The 23,947-nt window shown below is 42.4% G+C and overlaps 1 protein-coding gene across 7 annotated transcripts in view; it reads right to left on the reverse strand.

Moving 5' to 3' along the window:
- LOC118402710 (histone acetyltransferase KAT6B-like) overlaps positions 1–23,947 on the reverse strand; it is a 114,478-nt gene that overhangs the window by 87,622 nt on the left and 2,909 nt on the right. For 6 of the 7 annotated variants that reach the window (XM_052477659.1, XM_052477654.1, XM_052477658.1 and 3 more), the window contains exons 2-3: positions 22,932–23,840; positions 8,754–8,862 (exon numbers count right to left, since the gene is read on the reverse strand). In XM_052477659.1, the coding sequence (XP_052333619.1) occupies positions 8,754–8,862; positions 22,932–23,627 (805 nt within the window). In that variant the 5' untranslated portion in view covers positions 23,628–23,840. The remainder of the gene's footprint in view (positions 1–8,753; positions 8,863–22,931; positions 23,841–23,947) is intronic. The other variant, XM_052477655.1, reaches the window with a different exon arrangement.

Below are 23,947 nucleotides of genomic sequence, written 5' to 3' on the forward strand. Positions count from 1 at the left end.
GGGAGGAGCTTATTGATGTCCTGATGCAGGTTTATAATGTCTGGGAGCAGCTTATTGATGTGCTGATGCAGGTTTATAATGTCTGGGAGCAGCTTATTGATGTCCTGATGCAGGTTTATAATGTCTGGAAGCAGCTTATTGATGTCCTGATGCAGGTTTATCATGTTTGGGAGGAGCTTATTGATGTACTGATGCAGGTTTATAATGTTTGGGAGGAGCTTATTGATGTCCTGATGCAGGTTTATAATGTCTGGAAGCAGCTTATTGATGTCCTGATGCAGGTTTATAATGTCTGGGAGGAACTTATTGATGTCCTGATGCAGGTTTATAATGTCTGGGAGGAGCTTATTGATGTCCTGATGCAGGTTTATAATGTCTGGGAGCAGCTTATTGATGTCCTGATGCAGGTTTATCATGTTTGCGAGCAGCTTATTGATGTCCTGATGCAGGTTTATAATGTTTGGGAGCAGCTTATTGATGTGCTGATGCAGGTTTATAATGTCTGGAAGCAGCTTATTGATGTCCTGGTGCAGGTTTATAATGTCTGGGAGCAGCTTATTGATGTCCTGATGCAGGTTTATCATGTTTGCGAGCAGCTTATTGATGTCCTGATGCAGGTTTATAATGTTTGGGAGCAGCTTATTGATGTGCTGATGCAGGTTTATAATGTGGGGGGCAGCTTATTGATGTCCTGATGCAGGTTTATAATGTTTGGGAGCAGCTTATTGATGACCGATACACATGCTCCTGGATAGTAAGTTTTTACACCAGGGACTGAGACATTTCTCACCATTGAACTGCTCAATACAACGGCCGGAGAAGGGGATGGAGAAATCAACCCATTTCTACTCCTAACACAATTCGTGGAACCTTTCACGGTCCCACGAGAAACAGGATAGCGTATGCCCGCAGCTCCCGGCTATAGGTTCAGACCTTCCACAGCAGGATGAGCCCCGTCAGATCCAGAGAGAGGAGCCGAACTGGACGACGAAGCCGCTGCTGGAGTCAGGTAAGCTGTCGCAGACACAGGCAGTCCGAGCGATGAAGGCACAGGTAGATCAGGCACCAGGGTGGCAATGCTATTCTTCATGTCGATCTGCTCCGGACCTCTCGCAGACACTCTAGTCCGTTTAGCAGCATGCTGCTGCCTTTCGTTTCCACGACTTGTGACATGGGACCATCGCTGATTGGAGCAATCCTCTTGCTGTTCTCGTTATACTCCACTACAAGATGAGGAGATGGAGACAACTTCCTTGGCAGGCAAGTTCCAGGTAGCACAGGCCATTTGGATAAGGACAGATGTCAAGGCATACATCCATCCATCAAGCCCAGCGGTGTCCAGCCACAGGAGTTGAGAACAATAAAGTTCCAATTTTAATTTTCCCCATAAGAATTGAAATCTGCTTGCAAAGGATAGCTACACCTCATTCCTGTAATCCTCCCAAACAATTGCCGCATTGGAAGTCCGAATTGTCACTATTGTACCAGGCAAGAGCGTAATAAACAGCTTCTACAGTGCTGGAAACGTTTGCTTGCTATTCAAATCAAATCTAATTTTATTTATATAGCCCTTCGTACATCAGCTGATATCTCAAAGTGCTGTACAGAAACCCAACCTAAAACCCCAAACAGCAAGCAATGCAGGTGTAGAAGCACGGCAATGCACGGCAATATTCCAGGCAATGCAACCTAGCTAGCTGGTAAACATCCAGTCCAGACATATGAACAAAATAAAAAACTTCAGAAACAACAGACCGAAACAGTCGCAGGAGGTATCAGATTTTGTGACAGAAGAAATGTACACATTTTGTATTCTCGGAAGAAGCAATCACTCCACCATTGCTGACTACAAATTATCTATAACTGGGCTCATATCTTACTAACTTGCAAAGGATAGAAAATAGAAATGTGACGTGGCTACATGCAGCTCTTGCTATGATCTCAAAACTAGCACATCTACTCGTGACTGCTCAGGCTGTAAACACATTTTTGGGCCTCCCGAATGGCGCAGTGGTCTAAGGCTAGAGATCCTGGTTCGAGTCCCTGCTCTGTCGCAGCCAGTCGCAACCGAGACCCATGGGGCGGTGAACAATTGGCCCAGCGTCATCCGGATTAGGGGAGGGTTTGGCCGGCAGGGATGTTCTTGTCCCAATGCACACTAACGACTCCTGTGGTGGGCGCAATGCACGCTGACACGATCGCCATGTGTCCAGTGTTTCCTCTGACACATTGGTGCGGCTGGCTTCCGTTTTAAGCGGGCATTGTGTCAAGAGGAAGTGCGGCTTGGCTGGGTTGTATTTCGGAGGACGCACGACTCTCTAACTTCACCTCTCCCGAGTCCGTACGGGAGTCGCAGCGATGGGACAATTGGATACCGCGAAATTGGGGAGAAAGAAATTTGTTTAAAAAATAAATACACAAAAAAATAATATATACAGTCCAGTTGAAATTGAATGGCACAGATCCATAAATAGCAAAGAGCTATTTGTATATAGGCCTACTGCAGCTCTGATTGGTTATGCTGCAGCGGGTCTATGTAAAGTACAGGCTGAGTTGTGCCTGTAAATGCAATAGAACCCTACTCAAATGCGTTCCGCCTACAAGAAAATATCTTGCATAATTAGTTTAGCATACTAAGTCTTCATAGTGTTAACTAAGGGGGAAAAACTCCAGAAATTTGACTGATGATCAATCTCATGCTTCTCTGCACAAGTAGTGATGCACCGATATGCCATTTTTGGCTGATACCAATATCCAATATTTTCCTTGCCCCCCAAAGAAACGATACCTATATTTCAAATTTTAGCGGCTTTTTAAGCATTCCAGTACAGTTAAATAGTTACACACACACAGTGTTCTATGGCACTGCATCTCAGTGCAAGAGGCGTCAATACGGTCACTGGTTCGAATCCAGGCCTTATCACATACGGCCGTGATTGGGAGTCCCATAGGGCGCGCGCACAATTGGCCCAGCTTCGTCCGGGGTGTCATTGTAAATAAGAATTTGTTCTTAACTGACTTGCCTAGTTAAATAAAAAGTTCACACACACACACACAGAAAGTTATTTTGTTGGCATTTACGTATGTCTCCATTAGCAGTAAAACATAATCAAAACCTATATCTTTCACTTACTTGCTGTGCTGTTTCGTTGTTCATTTGTTTCAGGATTTCTATGGAATGCCGTTTGACTCAAAAAAGATTAAAGTCAAATAACACTATTTGACGTGTCAAATAAGCTTGTTGACCAATCAGGACCTGAATATGACTGGACGTCAAATAATTATTTAACACGTTCATTAGTGTAACTACGTAAATATTATCACTCGTATTTCATATGTCCCAACGATTCATCGATACATATGCTTTGATGCTGGTAAAGTTGTCTCGCGCACCTACAGTGCTAGTCATTTAAAAAAAGTTAGCTAGGTGATGCAAACAATGCAGTTATTCCCCAGAAACATAGCAAAACGAAATAATCTGTTTCAGTAGGTATAGATAGCTAGCAAACTATATAGCTACGTGTCATCATCTAAAATAACCCTAACTTATAAAATAGTTATAATTTTATTAATGGTGGTTGGACCCATCTATATGAAGCTATGAGGCTAATAGGCTCATTTATCTATTCATCTAACTATTTATTTAGCAAACAAAGCCCGGAGCCTAGCTAACTAGCTGCTGGAAGGATGGGTGAGTGGACAACCCTCCCCCCCATATATTTTCACTTTGGCTACAGCTAGAGATGCAAATGTCATTTGGTTAGCTAGTAAGAAATGTGAGTCGCTTTGATAGCTAGCTATGCTGAACTTGAATAACTCACCAACAGTTTGCATAGCTCTTAGTTTTCAATAAAAATGTATTTGTCATCGATCGAATGGGCAGGCAAGCTGACAAGTTCCCATTCAGTTGTCAAAACCTGGGCATTCCGGGTTCCGTCTGAACCTCATGTAAGACCGATCTAAGCAGAATGCACGGAATATTGTAATAGAAGCATTGCGGGTTCCGTCTGAACCTCATGTAAGACCGATCTTAGCAGAATGCACGGAATATTGTAATAGAAGCATTCCGGGTTCCGTCTGAACCTCATGTATTCCATTGTTTATCAGTGCAATTTTGACATTGTACATTTGGTTGTTGATCTTATAGGCAACTGAGAAAGCAGTAGCCTACCTGTTCACAGTTGTTAGATAAATAGGACTGTAAAGTTCCCAAATGTACAAGGACTTCTGTAATACTTATGTAACAGTATAGCTTCCGTCCCTCTCCTCGCACCTACCTGGGCTCGAACCAGGGACCCTCTGCACACATTGACAACAGCCACCCTCGAAGCATCGTTACGCATCGCTCCACAAAAGCCGCGGCCCTTGCAGAGCAAGGGGAACAACTAGGTGAAGGTCTCAGAGCGAGTGACGTCACCGATTGAAACGCTATTAGCGCGCACCCTGCTAACTAGCTTGACATTTCACATCGGTTACACTTACATATTTGCAGAAATCCATTCAGGTATCTTTTGGAGAATATTTTCTAAATGATCTAACGTAGCACTGTTGCTACTGCCTGTAAATACACAGTCCAGTTCAAAGTTAAATGATGGAATGCCCGTATGGCAAATGTCTTATTTGCATATAGGCCTAGTGTCTTATTTGCATATAGGCCTAGTGTAGCTCTGATTGGCTATGGCGCACCGGTCTGTGTAGTCTCGCCTGTCAGAAAATGTGAAAAAAAAAGGCATCATTCTTCCTGAGGGTGTAAATTAATCTGATTTTAATAAGATATCATGTTGCTAAAACACTGTCAATTCCACTTTAAATATTAACATTTTGCATCGTCAACAATGTTGAGCAGCGTTTGTACTTGGGTGTGTGGGTCCGTAGACCTCTTTTTTTCCCCACAAGCGGCATATTAAAAAAAAAAAAAAACAGTATGATCAAACATCTGAGCAGTTAATTAAAGATAATTTGATCTTAATGAGGCAGAAACAGTAGCAGCACTCAGTCTAATGGGGGCCCATCCATGAAAGTCATGTAAAAAGCGTGACTCCTCTCTCTCACCCGTCTCCCTCTCATGGCTGTAAAACAGCTGTTTTACACCCAGAACACAATGTGTGTACACTACAGAGCGGTTAAATGAAAACCACCTCAACGTTACTTAGTCAAATTTGAGCTGTATAAAAACGTCACTGGGAGAACAGTTCCTTAAACAATCCTTAGCAGACTGCGTTTTATGTAGAGCTGCTGCAGCAAATTCTTTCTGGAACTAAAAAGAACAGTAAATGAAAATGCCACTAATCTACAGCTGTGGAAAATGGATGACCTTTGATCCCCTTGTCCGCGCTCATCGCTGCAGAGTGCTGGTGCATTCCGATTCTGAGAGCTCACGAGCTCCATTCACTCAACGACTTGAGTGATTTAAAAAAAATATATATATATTAATTTTTATTTTTTTAAATAAAATGGCACTTAAGCAGAATCTGCCCTCCTCAGTCCATCATGGGTTGGTAGTGATTTTAATCCCTCAACTATCCAATTTTAATGTTTCTCCAATACGTTCGTAAAGAAGAAGGGTTTAAGCCTAAAGCAGGAGAACATACCATACAGGTGGAATATCGCGTCGGCCCCAACAACACTAGAGTTGCTACCATCTCAGGGTATACCACCCCCCATCTCAGTGTTTAAACCACAGACTCACAAATTGCAGATTGACCTTGAAACCACCTCTGCTAGCTACATACAACCCGGCTCAGTCAGGCTACGTTGTTTTGTGGAGGTTTGGACCTCCAGAGGGATTCCTCCTGTCATTCTGTGGCTTCATCCCAAATGAGGCACCCTATGCAGCCTATATAGTGGACTACTTTTGACCAGGACCCATATCACACAGGGTGCAGTTTGGGATTCAGACAGTGACTGAGTCCAGGTTTGCAGTACTTGCGTTCTAAGTAATAGGCTGACTGGGTATGCCCAAATAGGCTTTATAGTATGTGAGAAAAAAAAGATAGATATATATTCCAGTAAGTGATAAATGCCAGGATGTCATACTCATTTGAACCTTTCACCTAGTAGAATTCCCTAAATGCCATTGAGGAAGAGAATCATCTTTTCAGACCCACGTGTTCTTGACAACAGCTGATAATGAGAAGGGGTAATGTGATAAGGTGTAATGGATGACCTATTCTCAGTATGGGAGGGGACCAGTATGTTTATTTATTAAACTGGGCAAGTCAGTTAAGAACAAATTGTTATTTACTATGACGGCCAACCAGAAGGCAAAAGGCCTCCTGCGGGGACGGGGATAAAAAAAATACAAAATAAAATAAAAAGATGACAAAACACACATCACGACAAGAGAGACACCGGAACACTATATCAAGAGATACACAAGAGAACACAGCATGGCAGCACCACAGCACAGCACCACAGCACAGCATGGCAGCACCACAGCACAGCACCACAGCACAGCAGCACCACAGCACAGCACCACAGCACAGCATGGCAGCAGCACATGACAACAACATGGCAGCAGCACATGACAACAACATGGCAGCACCACAGCACAGCATGGCAGCAGCACATGACAACAACATGGCAGCACCACAGCACAGCATGGCAGCAGCACATGACAACAACATGGCAGCAGCACATGACAACAACATGGCAGCAGCACATGACAACAACATGGCAGCAACACAACACGGCAGCAGCACATGACAACATGGCAGCAGCACATGACAACAACATGGCAGCAGCACATGACAACAACATGGCAGCAACACAGCACAGCAGCAGCACATGACAACAACATGGCAGCAACACAACACAGCAGCAGCACATGACAACAACATGGCAGCAGCACATGACAACAACATGGCAGCAACACAAACATGGCACGAACATTGTTAGGCACAGACAACAGCACAAAGGGCAAGAAGGTAGAGAAAACAATACAAAGCAGCCACAACTGTCAGTAAGAGTGGCCTTGATTGAGTCTTTGAATGAAGAGATTGAGATAAAACTGTCCAGTTTGTGTGTTTGTTGAAGCTCGTTCCAGTCGCTTGCTACAGCAAACTGAAAAGAGGAGCGCCCTAGGGATGTGTGCGCTTTGGGGACCTTTAACAGAATGTGACTGGCAGAACGGGTGTTGTATGTGGAGGATGAGGGCTGCAGTAGATATCTCAGATAGGGGGGAGTGAGGCCAAAGAAGGTTTTATAAATAAGCATCAACAAGTGGGTCTTGCATCAGGTATACAGAGATGGCCAGTTTACAGAGGAGTATAGAGTGCAGTGATGTGTGCTATAAGTAGCATCGTTGCCAAATCTGATGGCCGAAAGGTAAATAACATCTAGCCGCTCGAGAGCACTCTTGCCTGCCGATCTACAAATCTAGCATGGGTAGGATGGTCATCTGAATCATGGTTCGTTTGGCAGCTGGGGTGAGAGGAGCGATTACGATAGAGGAAACCAAGTCTAGATTTAACCTTAGGCTACAGCTTGGATATGTGCTGAGAGAAGGACAGTGTACAGTCTAGCCATACTCCCAATTACTTGTATGAGTTGACTACCTCAAGCTCTAAACTCTCAGGGAGGTAGTAATCACACCTGTGGGAGGAGGGGCTTTCTTCTTACCAAACCACATGACCTTTGTTTTGGAGGTATTCAGAACAAGGTTAAGGGCAGAGAAAGCTTGCTGGACACCAAGAACGCTTTGTTGTAGAGCATTTGACACAAAATACAGGGAGGGGCCAGCTGAGTATAAGACTATCATCTGCACATAAATGGATGAGAGAGCTTCCTACTGCCTGAGCTATGTTGAGAAGAACATGGGGCCTAGGGTGGAGCCTTGGGGTACACCCTTGGTGACAGCAGTGGCTAAGACAGCAGATGTTCTGAATTAATACACTGCACTCTTGAGAGCGGTAGTTAGCAAACCAGGCCAATGACTCCTCAGCAATACTCCTTAGCTGACCCACAAGAATGGAATGGTCTACCATATCAAAAGCTTTGGCCAATGCAAAAAAAAATACACTGCTTAGAATCAAGGGCAATGATGTAATTTAGGACCTTTAAGGTTGCAGTGACATTAACCTGAGCAGAATCCAGATTGCATACCAGAATACTATAGACATCAAGAAAAACAAGTTTTGATAAACAGGGAAAGATAGAAATTGGCCTATAACAGTTAGGGGGAGATCAAGCTGATCCTATTTTATTTATTTAACTAGGCAAGTCAGTTAAGAACAAATTCTGATTTACAATGACAGCCTACACCGGCCAAACCCGGACGACGCTGGGCCATGGGACTCCCAATCACGGCCTTCAAATAAAGGACGCAACGCGGCTGCCTTCCAAGCACCAGGAACTTCCCCAGGGGAGAAACAGTTTAAAAAAAGCTTAAATAGGCTCGGTGATGTTGTGTTGATTTAGTTACATTTGAACTAAATAGTAAATTATAAATAGTGTGTAGTACTATTAGTACACAGACCGATTAAGATATGGCCGGGTTTGTTGGAGGAAATCAGTTTGAGTAAGATAAGGCGCGGAATAAAATCACTAAGCTTGATTACATTACGAGTAGCATAGTTATGTGGGATGCAAGGTGATTTACATCAGTTATTCTGTGTAGTCTGACTGCCAGGTAGTGAGATCTCAAAACACATACATCTTGTAAAGTGGACCGATGCTTTCTAGGTAACTGAGATATGGTGGATCTGCAGTTCGGTCCACTTCAGCTCAGTAGTGTAAAAAGGGTATGAACTTACCACTGCTTCCACAGTCTGCACAGGACAGAAGCTCCTCTGACCTCTTGTCCCGATTGGACTCTTTCGTTCCCAAACAGAAACTGCATATTGGGATGGGGTCAGCGCGTAGCTGGGGAGAGAAACAGAAAACTGCATATTGGGATGGGGTCAGCGCGTAGCTGGGCAGAGAAACAGAAACTGCATGGTCCCATGTGGTAGAGCACGGCGCTTGAAATGCCAGGGTTGCGGGTTCAACTCCTACGTGGGACCAGTACAAACAAAATGATGAACTCACTACTGGTAAGTCTCTCTGGATAAGAGCGTTTGCTAATTTACTAAAATATAAAAATGTATATTGCATATTGGGATGGGGCCAAAGCATGGCTGGGGAGAGAAACAAAGTGCACTCTGGGATGGGGGTCAGTTAGAAAGTGTCAGAATGGACGAGAAGCATGATATGCTGTAAATAATATCTGTATTCATGCTGTATGAAAGCAAAACAACGTTCTATATAAAGTCATCATAAGCCTTCAGTACTGTAAGTTGCTGCAGATGTGACTTATAACCCATCTTTCCGTGTATTCTTTGTACAGAGGTACTCTACCGTAATATATGTAAAAGATTGGCCTTTATCCATTAAATCTGAAAGGGGGGGGGGGGTGTGATCATCTGAAAAAAGGTGATTAAGAAAGCTTTATTAACGTGGGAAACATTTTTACAAATAGATAAAACAAAAGTGAAAAACAGTAAAACACACAAACGTTTCCCAAAGAGACATGTTATATTATGGCTCTGTATCTCTCTCTCACTGCAAAGAGTCCAGGACCTCTATAACAGGGGTGTGTCAGAGGAAGGCCCTAAAAATTGTCAAAGACTCCAGCCACCCAAGTCATAAGACTCTCCGCACAGCAAGCAGTCTGGAACCAACAAGACCTTGAACAGTTTCTACCCCGAAGCCATAAGACTGCTAAATAGTTTGTTAAATAGTTAACCAATAGCTACCCAGACTATCTGCATAGAGCCTTTTGACTGATCACATACACTGCTGCTACTGTTTATCATCTATCCTGTTGCCTTGTCACTCTATCCCTCAATACAGTGCATTCAGAAAGTATTCAGACTCCTTATTCTAAAGTATATTAAATAACATCTCAATCTACACATAATACCCCATAATAACAAAGCGAAAACAGTTTGAGAAAAGTTTCCAAATTTATTAAAAATGTAAAAAATAAACGAAAATGTATTTGACTTGAAATTGAGCTCAGGTGCATCCTGTTTCCATTGATCATCCTTGATGTTTCTACAACTTGGAGTCCACCTGTAGAAAATTCAATTGATTGGACATGATTTGGAAAGGTACACACCTGTCTATATAAAAGGTACCACAGTTGACAGTGAATATCAGAGCAAAAACCAAGCCATGAGGTCGAAGGAACTGTCCGTAGAGCTCTGAGAAAGAATTGTGTCGAGGCACAGATCTGGGGAAGGGTACCAAAACATTTCTGCAGCATTAAAAGGTACCGAAGAACATAGTGGCCTCCATCATTCTTAAATGGAAGAAGTTTGGAACCACCAAGACTCTTCCTAGAGCAAAAAGGGGAGAAGGAACTGGGTCAGTGAGGTGACCAGGAACCAGATGGTAACTCTGACAGAGCTCCAGAGTTCCTCTGTGGAGATGGGAGAACCTTCCAGAAGGACAACCATCTCTGCAGCACTCCACCAATCAGGCCTTTGTGGTAGAGTGGTCAGACGGAAGCCACTCTTCAGTAAAAGGCACATGACAGTCAGCATGGAGTTTGCCAAATGGCACCTCCTGGATCAAGATCCCTGTTGCCGGAATTATTTTGTGCGTCCCCAAAAACTTTGAATAACATATTTTTAGATAGAAGAGCCCCGTTGTGTGCACTTCCGGTAATACCGTATACCCCGGTATGCTACTGAAACGGTATTAACATCTGCATACTGCCCAACCCTAAATATCAGCTTGCCTCAGTCTACGTTAAGACAGTAACTCTTGAATGAATGCTATAGTGCTGATTCTTTAAAAATATTTTATATTTCACCTTTATTTAACCAGGTGCTTCATTCTTGTAGGATAGGCTACACCACACTTTCCTCAGCTCTTCAACAAACTATTATAGAATATAGGATATTATAAACTGAGTGGTTCGAGCCCTGAACACCGATTGTCTGACAGCCGTGGAATATCAGACGGTATACCACGGGTATGACCATTTCTATTGATTTTTTTACTGCTTTAATTACATTGGTAACCAGTTTATAATAGCAATAAGGCACCTCTGGGATTTGTGATATATGGCCAATATACCACGGCTAAGGGCTGTATCCAGGCATGACGCAACGTGCTAAAGAACAGCCCTTAGTGGTGGAATATTGGCCATATACAGCATCTCCTCAGGCCTTATTGCTTAAATTTGTCACTTGGCGGATATGCCACTCATCCAAAGTGACTTACAGTCTGGTACAGGGATATTATATGCATATTTAGTATGAGTATCGATCACCACGGGAACGGAACTCACGACCTTGGCTAGATGGGCATTATGTCATTGTGAACAATGGGTCACAGAAAGTAGAAACAGGAAGTTGCTCTATCAAACAGTTGTTTTTTCAAGCTCTGTCCTTTAAACTACTTCAAATCAGGAGGGCTGTCGGTCTCTAGTACGTCTCTAGCCCATCTAGTACGTCTCTAGCCCATCTAGTACGTCTCTAGCCCATCTAGTACGTCTAGCCCATCTAGTACGTCTCTAGCCCATCTAGTACGTCTCTAGCCCATCTAACCTAAATAGGATGGACTCCACAAATGTCTTGTTAACAAACTATAGTTTTGGCAAGTCGGTTAGGACATTCATTTGTGCATCACACAAGTAGTTTTTCCAACAATTGTTTACAGACAGATTATTTCACTGTATCACAATTCCAGTGGGTCAGAAGTTTGCATACACTAACTCAGTGCCTCTTTGCTTGACATCACGGGAAAATCAAAAGAAATCAGCCAAGATCTCAGAAAACACAAGTCTGGTTCATCCTGGGGAGCAATTTCAAAAAGCCTGAAGGTACCACGTTCATCTGTACAAACAATAGTACGCAAGTATAAACACCATGGGACCACACAGCAGTCATACCGCTCAAGAAGGAGACGCGTTCTGTCTCCTAGAGATGAACGTACTTTGGTGCGAAAAGTGCAAATCAATCCCAGAACAACAGCAAAGGACCTTGTAAAGATGCTGAAGGAAATGGGTACAAAAGTATCTATATCCACAGTAAAACGAGTCCTATATCAACATAGCCTGAAAGTCCGCTCAACAAGGAAGAAGCCACTGCTCCAAAACCGTCATAAAAAAGCCAGACTACTGTTTGCAACTGCACATGGGGACAAAGATCATACTTTTTGGAGAAATGTCCTCTGGTCTGATGAAACAAAAATATAACCATTTGGCCATAATGACAATCTTTAGGTTTGTCGGAAATAGGGGGATGCTTGCAAGCTGAAGAACACCATCCCAACCGTGAAGCACAGGGGTGGCACCATCATGTTGTGGGGGTGCTTTGTTGCAGGAGGGACTGGTGCACTTCACAAAATAGATGGCATCATGAGAGAGGAAAATGTGGATATAATGAGGCAACATCTCAAGACATCAGTCAGGAAGTTAAAGCTTGGTCGCAAATGGGTCTTCCTAATGGACAACGACCCCAAGCATTCTTCCAAAGTTGTGGCAAAATAGCTTAAGGACAACAAAGTCAAGGTATTGGAGTGGCCATCAAAAAGCCCTGACCTCAACCCTATAGAACATTTGTGGGCAGAACTGAACAAGTGCATGCGAGCAAGGAGGCCAACAAACCTGACTCAGTTACACCAGCTCTGTCAAGAGGAATGGTCCAAAATTCACCCAACTTATTGTGGGAAGCTTGTGGAAGGCTACCTGAAACATTTGACCCAAGTTAAACATTTTAAAGGCAATGCTACCAAATACTAATTGAGTGTATGTAAACTTCTGACCCACTGGGAATGTGGTGAATTAAATAAAAGCTGAAATAGATAATTCTCTCGACTATTATTCTGACATTTCGCATTATTAAAATAAAGTGGTGATGCTAACTGACCTTGAGTCAGGGAATTTCTACTGTAATTAAATGTCAGGAATTGTGAAAAGGTGAGTTTAAATGTATTTGGCTAAGGTTTATGTAAACTTCTGACTTCAACTGTATATCCCATCACAAAACTACCATTTCCGCCAAAGCTGCAAATGAAGATTCAACTTCATGTTAAAAGGCCATAGGTGTTTGGAGCATTTCTGTTTAAACTACTTCCAAATCAGCAGAACTGTTCAAACTCTAGTAAGTATCTAAATAGGCTGCTTCTTCTGCACTTGATCACAATAAATCATTCACAAGCATAGGCTACTTTACATCCTCTGTATCCCCCAAAGCTGCAAGATTAAGATTGAACTAGATGAGAAAGGCCAAGGTGTTTAGGACAAATATTCATCTGCAGGGACGTTATAGTGAAATAGTTACCACAATGAAAAGCTGTAGCTAAACAATTGGCCAGTGGGACCACATGAAAAATAAAGGCATTGGTACAATAAGGATAGATCTTAGTTGACCCGTCTCAGGGACTAGCTGGAGATATGCTCAGGTTACCTAAAAAGTGAGTCCTATGAGCCTTTTTAGAGCATTTACATCACAGGTAACCTGAGCATATGATTATGTATGAGCCTAAGATGATATAACAAGTGCAGTGCATTCTGTGGCTAACAATTTAAAGTCAAGCCTGGTACAGACTGGGCTGGTCATCGGAGACGATTTACTACAGCAGGGAAAAGCTTGTGACTGGTGACTAAACCAAGAGAATAAAAAAGAAGTTAGTGGAGCTCATTTGAAAAATAACAGAATAAAAATAGACAGCTGAAGAAGATTCTGCTGATTGACTAGGGGCTTCCAAATGAAGTACATTACAGGAAGTTAGAGTGCTTGAAAAGAGACCCAGTTGTGTTCCGAAAAGGGGTTGTGGTTCTATTAGAACACTGCTGCTGTTCTAGAAGCCAGGCAAAGCTGCACTGAAGAAGAGGTTACATAACAGTGAGGGGAGTGAAAAAAAAATAATAATCTCATTCCTTTGCCTTTGTTCCTGCCAAACACTTTAGAATCTAATAAACTTTCACCCAAGAATGCTCTTTTCCAAGACTTTCTCATTTCCTATACCCACTAGTTATGAGTTGTTACTCGCTAACTGCAAGGACATCCTTTTGAAATGCACAGTGAACTAGAAGAGCTCAAAATAGCATGAGAGCAGAGTGTTATTGTAAGTCTACAAAAGGAGACGGGCCTAGACATTTCAAATTAGAAGAGATTTTTTTAGTTTTTTTTAAATCAATAATATGCTTTTTATTACAGGACGACAATGTCTTAACATTTCAGTTCGACTTGGGTCTGACCAGACACCTTGTCACTGCAGTCGAGGGTATCATATTGGCATGGGGTGCACATTGTGCTGAAAGCAGGTGATATTTATTAAGGGTTGATGGGCCAGTGCTTGAGATGGCATGAGAGATGTTGGAAGAGCTGTTCAACTCTTCCTCTAAGTTTATCTTGTCTCTCCACTGTTTGGTTTGCTACACGTTTATTTTTACTCTCTAACCTAAGTTGGCGGTGGTTCTCTTTTCCTTTAGCTTGTCTGATATCAAGCAAATCTAGTCGGTGTCCATGGTGGGTGTTTGTAAGACCCCGCTTTCCAGAACCAATTTTAAAATCCCACCTGTTTCATTCTGGTTGTCAGTGGTTCATTTATTTTTTTTAAAAAGTTCAATTTTTGTTCTGAGTGACGATTTTTTTTTAGTTCTTGTTCGGGAACGTAACAAAATGGGGTCTCATCCAGGATCTTGTTTACCAGGAGTATGGTAGTCACTCTGAATCACCTACTCTGAAGCTCTACTGTGCCCAGATAGGAGTGTTCAAAAGGTACTTTTGTGGTAGAGTTTGTCACTGACAACCACTCAGAAGCGTTCTAAGATTGGTGAAAAACAGTGGAAACTCGCATAAAAAAAAAAACACTCACACTTTGATATGCGAGCATTTGTGGGGAACTCTACCAGTGGAAAAAAACTGGATAAGATGTACAAAAAGGAAATAACAGCTCATACCCTACGGGTAGTCGAGTACAACCTGTAGACGTTCTATCTCAGATGCACAAAAGGCTAAATGGGCACAATGAAGTTGGGAGTTGGAGCGGGTCATTTGTTTAAAAACCAGATATGTTTGGTCGGCCACCAAAGCAACATTGGAACAAGATGAACGTTCTCTGGCTGCACGTGATCATTCCCTTCCATTAAAAGAGATAGAGATGGAAGCATTTTGAATAGAGTCATGCCTTCCTGCACCGTTAAAAAGAGTTAGATCTTGGCCGGAACAGCTGGCTTGTACTGTCTTTCAACGAGGAAGAAGGTGGACGTATATTGTACTCTGTTTAAGCGGATTGCCACATCTCTAAAATAGCCATGAGATATCTGTTGACTGCTCCTTGTGATAAAAGCTCAGAAAGTGTATGTCACTTTAGCTCATGACACTGGTTAAAGCTGCTATCCTTTGGGCTTATGAGTTGGTCCCAGAGTAGTTCTGTAAATAACAGTTCTGTAAATAATGAGAAAAAAAAGGAGTCGCGAACTCCTGTTGAATTTGCAAGAGAACAAAGCATGTCTTTTTGATCAGTGGCGTGGTTCGAGGTCGAGGCCCTCGAGGTTTGAAAAGACGCTCATACTACTCAAGAAATTTCAAGAATTGCCTTCATGAAAGAGTTGCTACCTACATTTACTCACTCTTGAGAAATCTCAAGTCCTTGCAGATATGTTTTGTTATCCCTACGCAAAAAGCAATCCAGAAGTCACCTCCTACTGCAAGGATTCAAACGTTTTCTATAGTGCCCAAAGACAAGAAATCGGCAGAAACCTGGTTCTTCGTATTCCAGCAGTATGTCATTAGCGCCATGAGAGAAAGGACAGTCTTCTCAGTGTCCTAAATTGAAAATAGAAAAATTAGGATGAGATTACTTTATTGGTAAATTGCACACAAGTTCTAAACAAAATCTGACATCCACTTTTAACCCGACCCCCTGTCCGAAAAGACAGACCGTTTCCTTAATAAATTGTGTTCATCTGCTACTGTGCATGTTGTGTATTTTGTGGATTAGACGTGAGGGGAAACATGTCATTTCCTCAGGTCATCATCTTGTATTCCCGGGACAGTCCAGGGATCCCGGTTAGCCATGTTATTGGGAGTGTTTTATTTATTTTTGGTTGTGAGCAAACTGGTCCAACAAATAGATGCGTCTATATTTGGGGCGGCAGGGTAGCCTAGTGGTTAGAGCGTTGGGCTATTAACCGGAAGGTTATAAGTTCAAATCACCGAGCTGACAAGGTACAAATCTGTTACTGTACAGCCACTGAGCTCTGACATCATGTATAGCATGTTACTGAACAGCCACTGAGCTCGGACGTCATGTATAGCATGTTACTTACTGTACAGCCACTGAGCTCTGACGTCATGTATAGCATGTTACTGTACAGACCCTGAGCTCTGACGTCATGTATAGCATGTTACTGAACAGCCACTGAGCTCTGACATCATGTATAGCATGTTACTGTACAGCCACTGAGCTCTGACGTCATGTATAGCATGTTACTGTACAGACCCTGAGCTCTGACGTCATGTATAGCATGTTACTGTACAGACCCTGAGCTCTGACGTCATGTATAGCATGTTACTGGACAGTCACTGAGCTCTGACGTCATGTATAGCATGTTACTGAACAGCCACTGAGCTCTGACGTCATGTATAGCATGTTACTGTACAGCCACTGAGTTTATATTTAGGCGCTTGTCAATGTCCGGAAAAATGTCCGGGTACGAGTGTGAAGGGCTACGGCTGCTGGGCCACGGCTGCTGGGCCACGGCTGCTGGGCCAGTGCTGGAGATGGCATAAGAAATGTTGGAAAAGATACACACAGCTGTTTAGTACTTCCTCTAAGTTCCTAAACGAAGTATTATCCTGTCTCTCTCCTGTTTGGTTTGTTGTTACTCCCTAACCTAAGTTGGTGTGGGAGGGGGGTTCTCTTTCCTTCAGCTTGTCTCATATCAGGCACATCGAGTGGGTGTCCATGGTGGGCGTGTGCGAAGACCCTTCTTAGCAACACCTAGTCAGTTGTTTAAAGCAACAGAAAATGGTACACTTCCAATGCTTTGGCCTTCACCGTGAAGTTCTCTTCCAATTTTTTTACCCTCCTGTTGTGTTAGTTTCATGTTAATTCTGTGTCCCTAAAATGGTATAGCTGATTATAAATTCATAATAATACATATTATCACCTAATGTTGTGTTAGATCTTTTAAAATAGACTTAAGTTCTTGTGAACATTAAAAGTTTTGAACTTATATTTGCCATTTATGTCCTGTAGGCCTCATTGACCTCAGCTCACACAACTCGCTTTTGAGTATAACAAAAGCGTAATGTATGGATTATTTTTACTATAACAAATACTCATATTGTGCCTTTTATCACAGATTATTTTGTGTTAAAGTTTAACAAGAACTCTCTCTCCTCCTCACCAGTGTCATTATCAAAGATATGATCAAGAGCCTCACTATTGTTTGGTCATTGCGCTGCCACAGAATGAATTGTGAGAAAGGCCTCAAAAAAAGCATTATATAGCAGAGCTGTGAGAAAAGTTCAACATAAACTCATCAAAAAAAAGAAACGTCCTCTCACGGTCACAGTGTTTATTTACAGTAAACTTAACAAGATTCAACTGAGACATGAACTGAACAAGATCCACAGACATCGGTATCTGGTGTGGCCACCAGCTGCATTAACTTCTTCGAGATAGGGGGCGCTCTTAATTTTTGGATAAAAAACGTTCCCGTTTTAAACAAGATATTTTGTCACGACAACATGCTCGACAATGCATGTAATTGACAGCTTTGGAAAGAAAAAACTCTGACGTTTCCAAAACTGCAAAGATATTATCTGTGAGTGCCCGAGAACTAATGCTACAGGCGAAACCAAGATGAAATTTCATACAGGAAATGGTCCAGATTTTGAATGCCCTGTGTTCCAATGTCTCCTTATATGGCTGTGAATGGGCCAGGAATGAGCGTGCACTTTGTTGTTTCCCCAAGGTGTCTGCAGCATTGTGACGTATTTGTAGGCATATCATTGAAAGATTGACCATAAGAGACTACATTTACCAGGTGTCCGCCCGGTGTCCTCCGTCGAAATGATTGCGGTATCTCCAGGTCCATGCGCGTTCCATTTTCTTCAGAAGAGAAACCAAACTGCCACGAATGATTTATCGTCGATAGATATGTGAAAAACACCTTGAGTATTGATTCTAAACAACGTTTGCCATGTTTCTGTCGATATTATGGAGTTAATTTGGAAAAAAGTTTGCGTTGTAATGACTTAATTTCAGGTTTTTTTCTTACCCAAACGTGATGAACAAAACGGAGCGATTTGTCCTACACAAATAATATTTTTGGAAAAACTGAACATTTGCTATCTAACTGAGAGTCTCATTGAAAACATCTGAAGTTCTTCAAAGGTAAATGATTTTATTTGAATGCTTTTCTTGTTTTTGTGAAAATGTTGCATGCTGAATGCTAAGGTTAAATGCTATGCTAGGCTATCAATACTCTTACACAAATGCTTGTGTAGCTATGGTTCAAAAGCATATTTTGAAAATCTGAGAAGATAGTGTTGTTAACAAAAGGCTAAGCTTGAGAGCGAATATATTTATTTCATTTCATTTGCGATTTTCATGAATAGTTAACGTTCCGTTATGGTAATGAGCTTGAGGCTATAAATAGGATCCCGGATACGGGATTGCTCGTCGCAACAGGTTAAGTACTGCAGTGCATCTCCTCCTCATGGTCTGCACCAGATTTGAAAGTTCTTGCTGTGAGATGTTACCCCACTCTTCCACTAAGGCACATGCAAGTTCCCAGACATTTCTGGTGGGATTGGCCGTAGCCCTCACCCTCCGATCCAACAGGGCCAGACTAGAGGTCGACCGATTATGATTTTTCAACACTGATACCGATTATTTCGCCCGATTTTTATTTATTTGTAATAATGACAGTTACAACAATACTGAATTAACACTTATTTTAACGTAATATAATATCAATAAAAATCAATTTAGCCTCAAATAATGAAACATGTTCAATTTGGTTTAAATAATGCAAAAAAAAAGTGTTGGAGAAGTAAAAGTGCAATATGTGCCATGTAAAAAAAGCTAACGTTTGAGTTCCTCGCTCAGAACATATGAAAGTTGGTGGTTCCTTTTAACATGAGACTTCAATATTCCAAAAGGTAAGAGGTTTTAGGTTGTAGTTAATAAATATAGTATTTATAGGACTATTTCTCTCTATATCGTTTGTATTTCATACACCTTTGACTATTGGATGTTCTTATAGGCACTTTAGTATTGCCAGTGTAACAGTATAGCTTCCGTCCCTCTCCTCGCCCCTACCTGAGCTCGAACCAGAATCAACACATCGACATCAGCCACACTGTAAGCAGTGTTACCCATCGCTCCACAAAAGCCGCGGCCCTTGCAGAGCAAGGGGAATAACTGCTCCAAGTCTCAGAGCGAGTGACGTTTCAAACGCCATTAGCGCGCACCCCGATAACTAGCTAGCCATTTCACATAGGCTTGAAGTCATAAACAGCGCTGTGCTTGCGAAGCTGCTGGTAAAACGCACGGAAGTGCTGGTTGAATGGATGCATACGAGCCTGCTGCTGCCTACCATCGCTCAGTCAGTCTGATCTATCAAATCATAGACTTAATTATAACATAATAACACACAGAAATATGAGCCTTTGGTCATTAATATGGTCAAACTATCATTTCGAAAACAAAACGTTTTTTATTTCAGTGTAATACGGAACCGTTCGGTATTTTATCTAAACGGGTGGCATCCATAAGTCTAAATATTCTTGTTATATTGTACTTATGTTATAATTATGTAAAATTCTGGCAAATTAGTTGACCAAACTGTTGCATATACCCTGACTCTGCGTGCAATGAACGCAAGAGAAGTGACAATTTCACCTGGTTAATATTATTTTATTATATTATTTATGGTTAGGTACAGTCGTGCAACGATTGTGCTTTTTTCACAAATGCGCTTTTGTTAAATCATCCCCCAGCGTTGCATCTATTATATGAAACGCAGGACACGATAGATAAACTAGTTATAATATCATCAACAATGTGTAGTTAACTAGTTAATTAATTGCAGTTAACTAGTGATTGATTGATAGTTTTTATAAGATACGTTTAATATAGCTAGCAACTTACCTTGGCTTCTACTACATTTGCGTAACAGGCAGGCTCCTCGTACAGTGCAGTGAGAGGCAGGTGGTTAGAGCGTTGGACTAGTTAACCGTAAGGTTGCAAGACTGGATCCCCCGAGCTGACAATGTGAAAAGCTGTCGTTCTGCCCCTGAACAAGGCAGTTAAGCCAACATTCCTAGGCCATCATTGAAAATAAGAAAGTCTTCATAACTGACTTGCCTAGTTAAATAAAGGTATTAAAAAATATATTTTTCTAATTGGCAAAATTGGCATCCAAAAATACCGATTTCCGATTGTTATGAAAACTTGAAAATCGGCCCTAATTAAATAGACTATTCCGATGAATTGTCGGCCTCTAGCCCAAACGTGCTCAACGGGATTGAGATCCGGGGTCGTCACTGGCCACGGCAGAACACTGACATTCCTGTCTTGCAGGAAATCACGCACAGAACGAGCAGTATGGCATTGTCATGCTGGAGGGTCATGTCAGGATGACAGGGAGGAGGGAGGAGGATGTCTTCCCTGGAACACAAAGCGTTGAGATTTCTTGCAATGACAACAAGCTCAGTCCGATGATGCTGTGACACACCGCCCCAGACCATGACGGACCCTCCACCTCGATCCCGCTCCAGAGTACAGGACTCCATGTAACGCTCATTCCGTCAACGATATACGCAAATCCGACCATCACCCTTGGTGAGACAAAACCGCGACTCGTCAGTGAAGAGCACTTTTTGCCAGTCCTGTCTGGTCCAGCGACAGTGGGTTTGTGCCCATAGGCGACGTTGTTGCCGGTGATGTCTGGTGAGGACCTGCATTACAACAGGCCTACAAGTCCTCAGTCCAGCCTCTCCCAGCCTATTGTGGACAGTCTGAGCAATGATGGAGAGATTGTGCGTTCCTGGTGTAACTCGGGCAGTTGTTGCCATCCTGTACCTGTCCCGCAGGTGTGATGTTTGGAAGTACCGATCCTGTGCAGGTGTTGTCACACCTGGTCTGCCACTGCGAGGACGATCAGCTGTCCGTCCTGTCTCCCTGTAGCGCTGTCTTAGGCGTCTCTCAGTACGGACATTTATGCAATAGTTCACGCAGATGAGCAGGGACCCTGGGCATCTTTCTTTTGGTGTTTTTAGAAAGTAGAAAGGCCTCTTTAGTGTCCTAAGTTTTCATAACTGTGACCTTAATTGCCTAAGTTGTTAGTGTCTTAGCGACCGTTCCACAGATGCATGTTCATTAATTGTTTATGGTTCATTGAACAAGCATGCAAAACAGTGTTTTAACCCTTTACAATGAAGATCTGTGAAGTTATTTGGATTTTTACAAATTATCTTTGAAAGACAGGGTCCTGACAGGGTCTTTTTTTGCTGAGTTTATTATTGAAACAGTGTTGCAATTGTTTGTGAGAATGCCAACAGGTGTAGTTCCCGTAGGGGAAAGATTCTATTGAGGAAAGGTTCCCGTGGGGGTTGCCATGGAAGCCAAGAAGGGGAGTGAGATGATTGTGTGTGTGTTCAAACACACATGCATGTGTGAGTCTGGGAGAGAAAGTGTGTCCATCTGATAAGTGGGCATGTGCCTGAACTCAATTTTATACACTAATTGTAGTGTCACCCATTAATATCTAATGACCGTTCATTTTTTGACAGGGAACACCACAGGTGTACAAAAGTTAAATAAAACACCCAAAATGTAATGAAAATCATCAACATGTATTTTGTGTGTTCAGATGCCCTGTGTGGACAAAGTCACGGAACCTTATATGACAATCAGATTAAATTAACTACATTTCTCAGAGAGAAAACTTGTAAAAATCGGTCCAATTCGACCGGAAGACAGCAGGAGGGTTAAGTAAAAAAAACTGTTGTCAATACAGTATTGTTCACCTGCAGCATGAGTTACTGCTGAGTGACAGTGATGGAGTCACAATCGCTGCAGAGTGAAAAGCATAAGTCTTGTGTCATAGTCAAGAAAAACAAATGAAGGCTAAGAGGAAGTCTTTATGGCCCTATATCATAGGCTGTACTGTATATCACCCCCCTCCTGTGTTATCTCAAAGAACTTCAAAGCTACTGTCTGTTATTTACTTTCCGTCTACAATAACATAGTCCATCTATTCTGTCAAATACAAGCATGGCCAGTTAGTTACAAAGCATTTTTCCTGAGCAGAGAAAATGTCAACAATGCCTAGTTCTCAAGTACACACTAAACTAGCAGCGAGATCTACTGCTGTGTTTCCAAGCAGCATTATTACATCACAACAGCTTGATTCAAGCCCACAGAGAACTCCCCTATTCATCACAACAGTCAGCTATCATCCAATTGCATTCCTCAAGAGCAGCTTCATCACCCAGTACTTGAAGCCTATTAGTGAGAGCCTCACAAGTCCTTAACTGAAACCAAATCTGACTGAAGTTTTAGAAATGAGTGTCTATTCAGCTGGTTAACGGGATAATATAATAAGATTCCATTTAGCGGATGTTTTAATCCAAAATGACTTAGTCATGCGTACATTTATTTTACGCATGGGTGGTCCCAGGTATTGAACCCACTATCCTAGAGTTGCAAGCACAATGCTCAACCAACTGCGCTACAGAGGGAAAGGACACGTGTGCCGATTGATCCATGACTAAAATAAAACACGGCCTCTATAATATAAAAAAAATGAACTAGCGAAAGAGGGGAGATATAACATCAACATAAGCGATAGCCTGAAAAGGAGTCAGTCTATGGAGTAGCATAGTATATCTACAGTGAAAGGGCATACAGTATTATCAGCATAGACCACTAAAAACAGAGGAAGACAGGAGGCAAGTATCAGTATACTGTACCTGGTCTCTCTCATGTGGAAGAAGAGTGACACACAGAAGAGCCAATGGGGAAGCACCTGGACAACTCTGGCTCCTACCCTCAGCTCCATTAACCCCCGGGTTCAACCTGTAGCGCGGACCATCCTTCGCCAGCCGGCCGTTTTTGACCGCCCATTTAGCGGCCAGCCGTAACCTCTGCTGGAACCCTGGGTTGTCCTGGACGTGTGATGGATCATCCTGGTTCCTTAGGTACCTCTGGATGTTCTTCAGAGAGGAACCGCGGCTATCATCCAGACCCTCGATGGCCCTCCTCAGGACTTTATTCCAATCAACGTGGCGTAAGTCACTCGGTTTCCATATAGATCCTTTAGATGATGCAATAGAGAGGTTTGCACTTACAGGTTTGAGCGACGACGACGACGACGACGACGACGATAATAATCCTCTCCCAGGGTGCTCGGGGTCTTTGTACGACACGTTCCCCTTATTGGTGACTTTGAGAATGGCACCATCGTGAACACTTAACTCCAACTGCTCCAGAACGGTCCGCTTGCCCAATCTGTGCGAGGCAGCCACCGTATGACAAATCCGCTCCTCGGAAGGCCTCTGTTTTTGCCTTTTGATTTTCTGTATTGCTTCTAGAATCCACTCTGTATATAGAGGATTGGTAAGTTTCGCCATGGTTAAATCGATGATATTCAGGAAAAAATTACCCATAGAGATTCCCTCTTGTGGTGAAACATTTGGTACATCCAGCACATCTTGAAAAGGTCAACAACAAAAAAAATTATATAGGTACCGTTCCACCTCGGCATTAATACATTTACAATCCTCGTGTAAATCTTCATCCAAGCTCACGTCACCTCACAAAAGAAGACAGAAGTAGCCCGAATGTAAATTCCTTGAAGGTTGGGACTGTTACCCAACGACCTAGAAAACAATTCCTTCAAATGAGGTCACACAATTCCTTTAAAACATTTTTTTTTTTTTTTAAACACAATCATAAACAAGATCACAAGTAATAGTGTAATCTAAAA

This window comes from Oncorhynchus keta, chromosome 24 (genome assembly GCF_023373465.1).
Source record: "Oncorhynchus keta strain PuntledgeMale-10-30-2019 chromosome 24, Oket_V2, whole genome shotgun sequence".
NCBI lineage: Eukaryota > Metazoa > Chordata > Actinopteri > Salmoniformes > Salmonidae > Oncorhynchus > Oncorhynchus keta.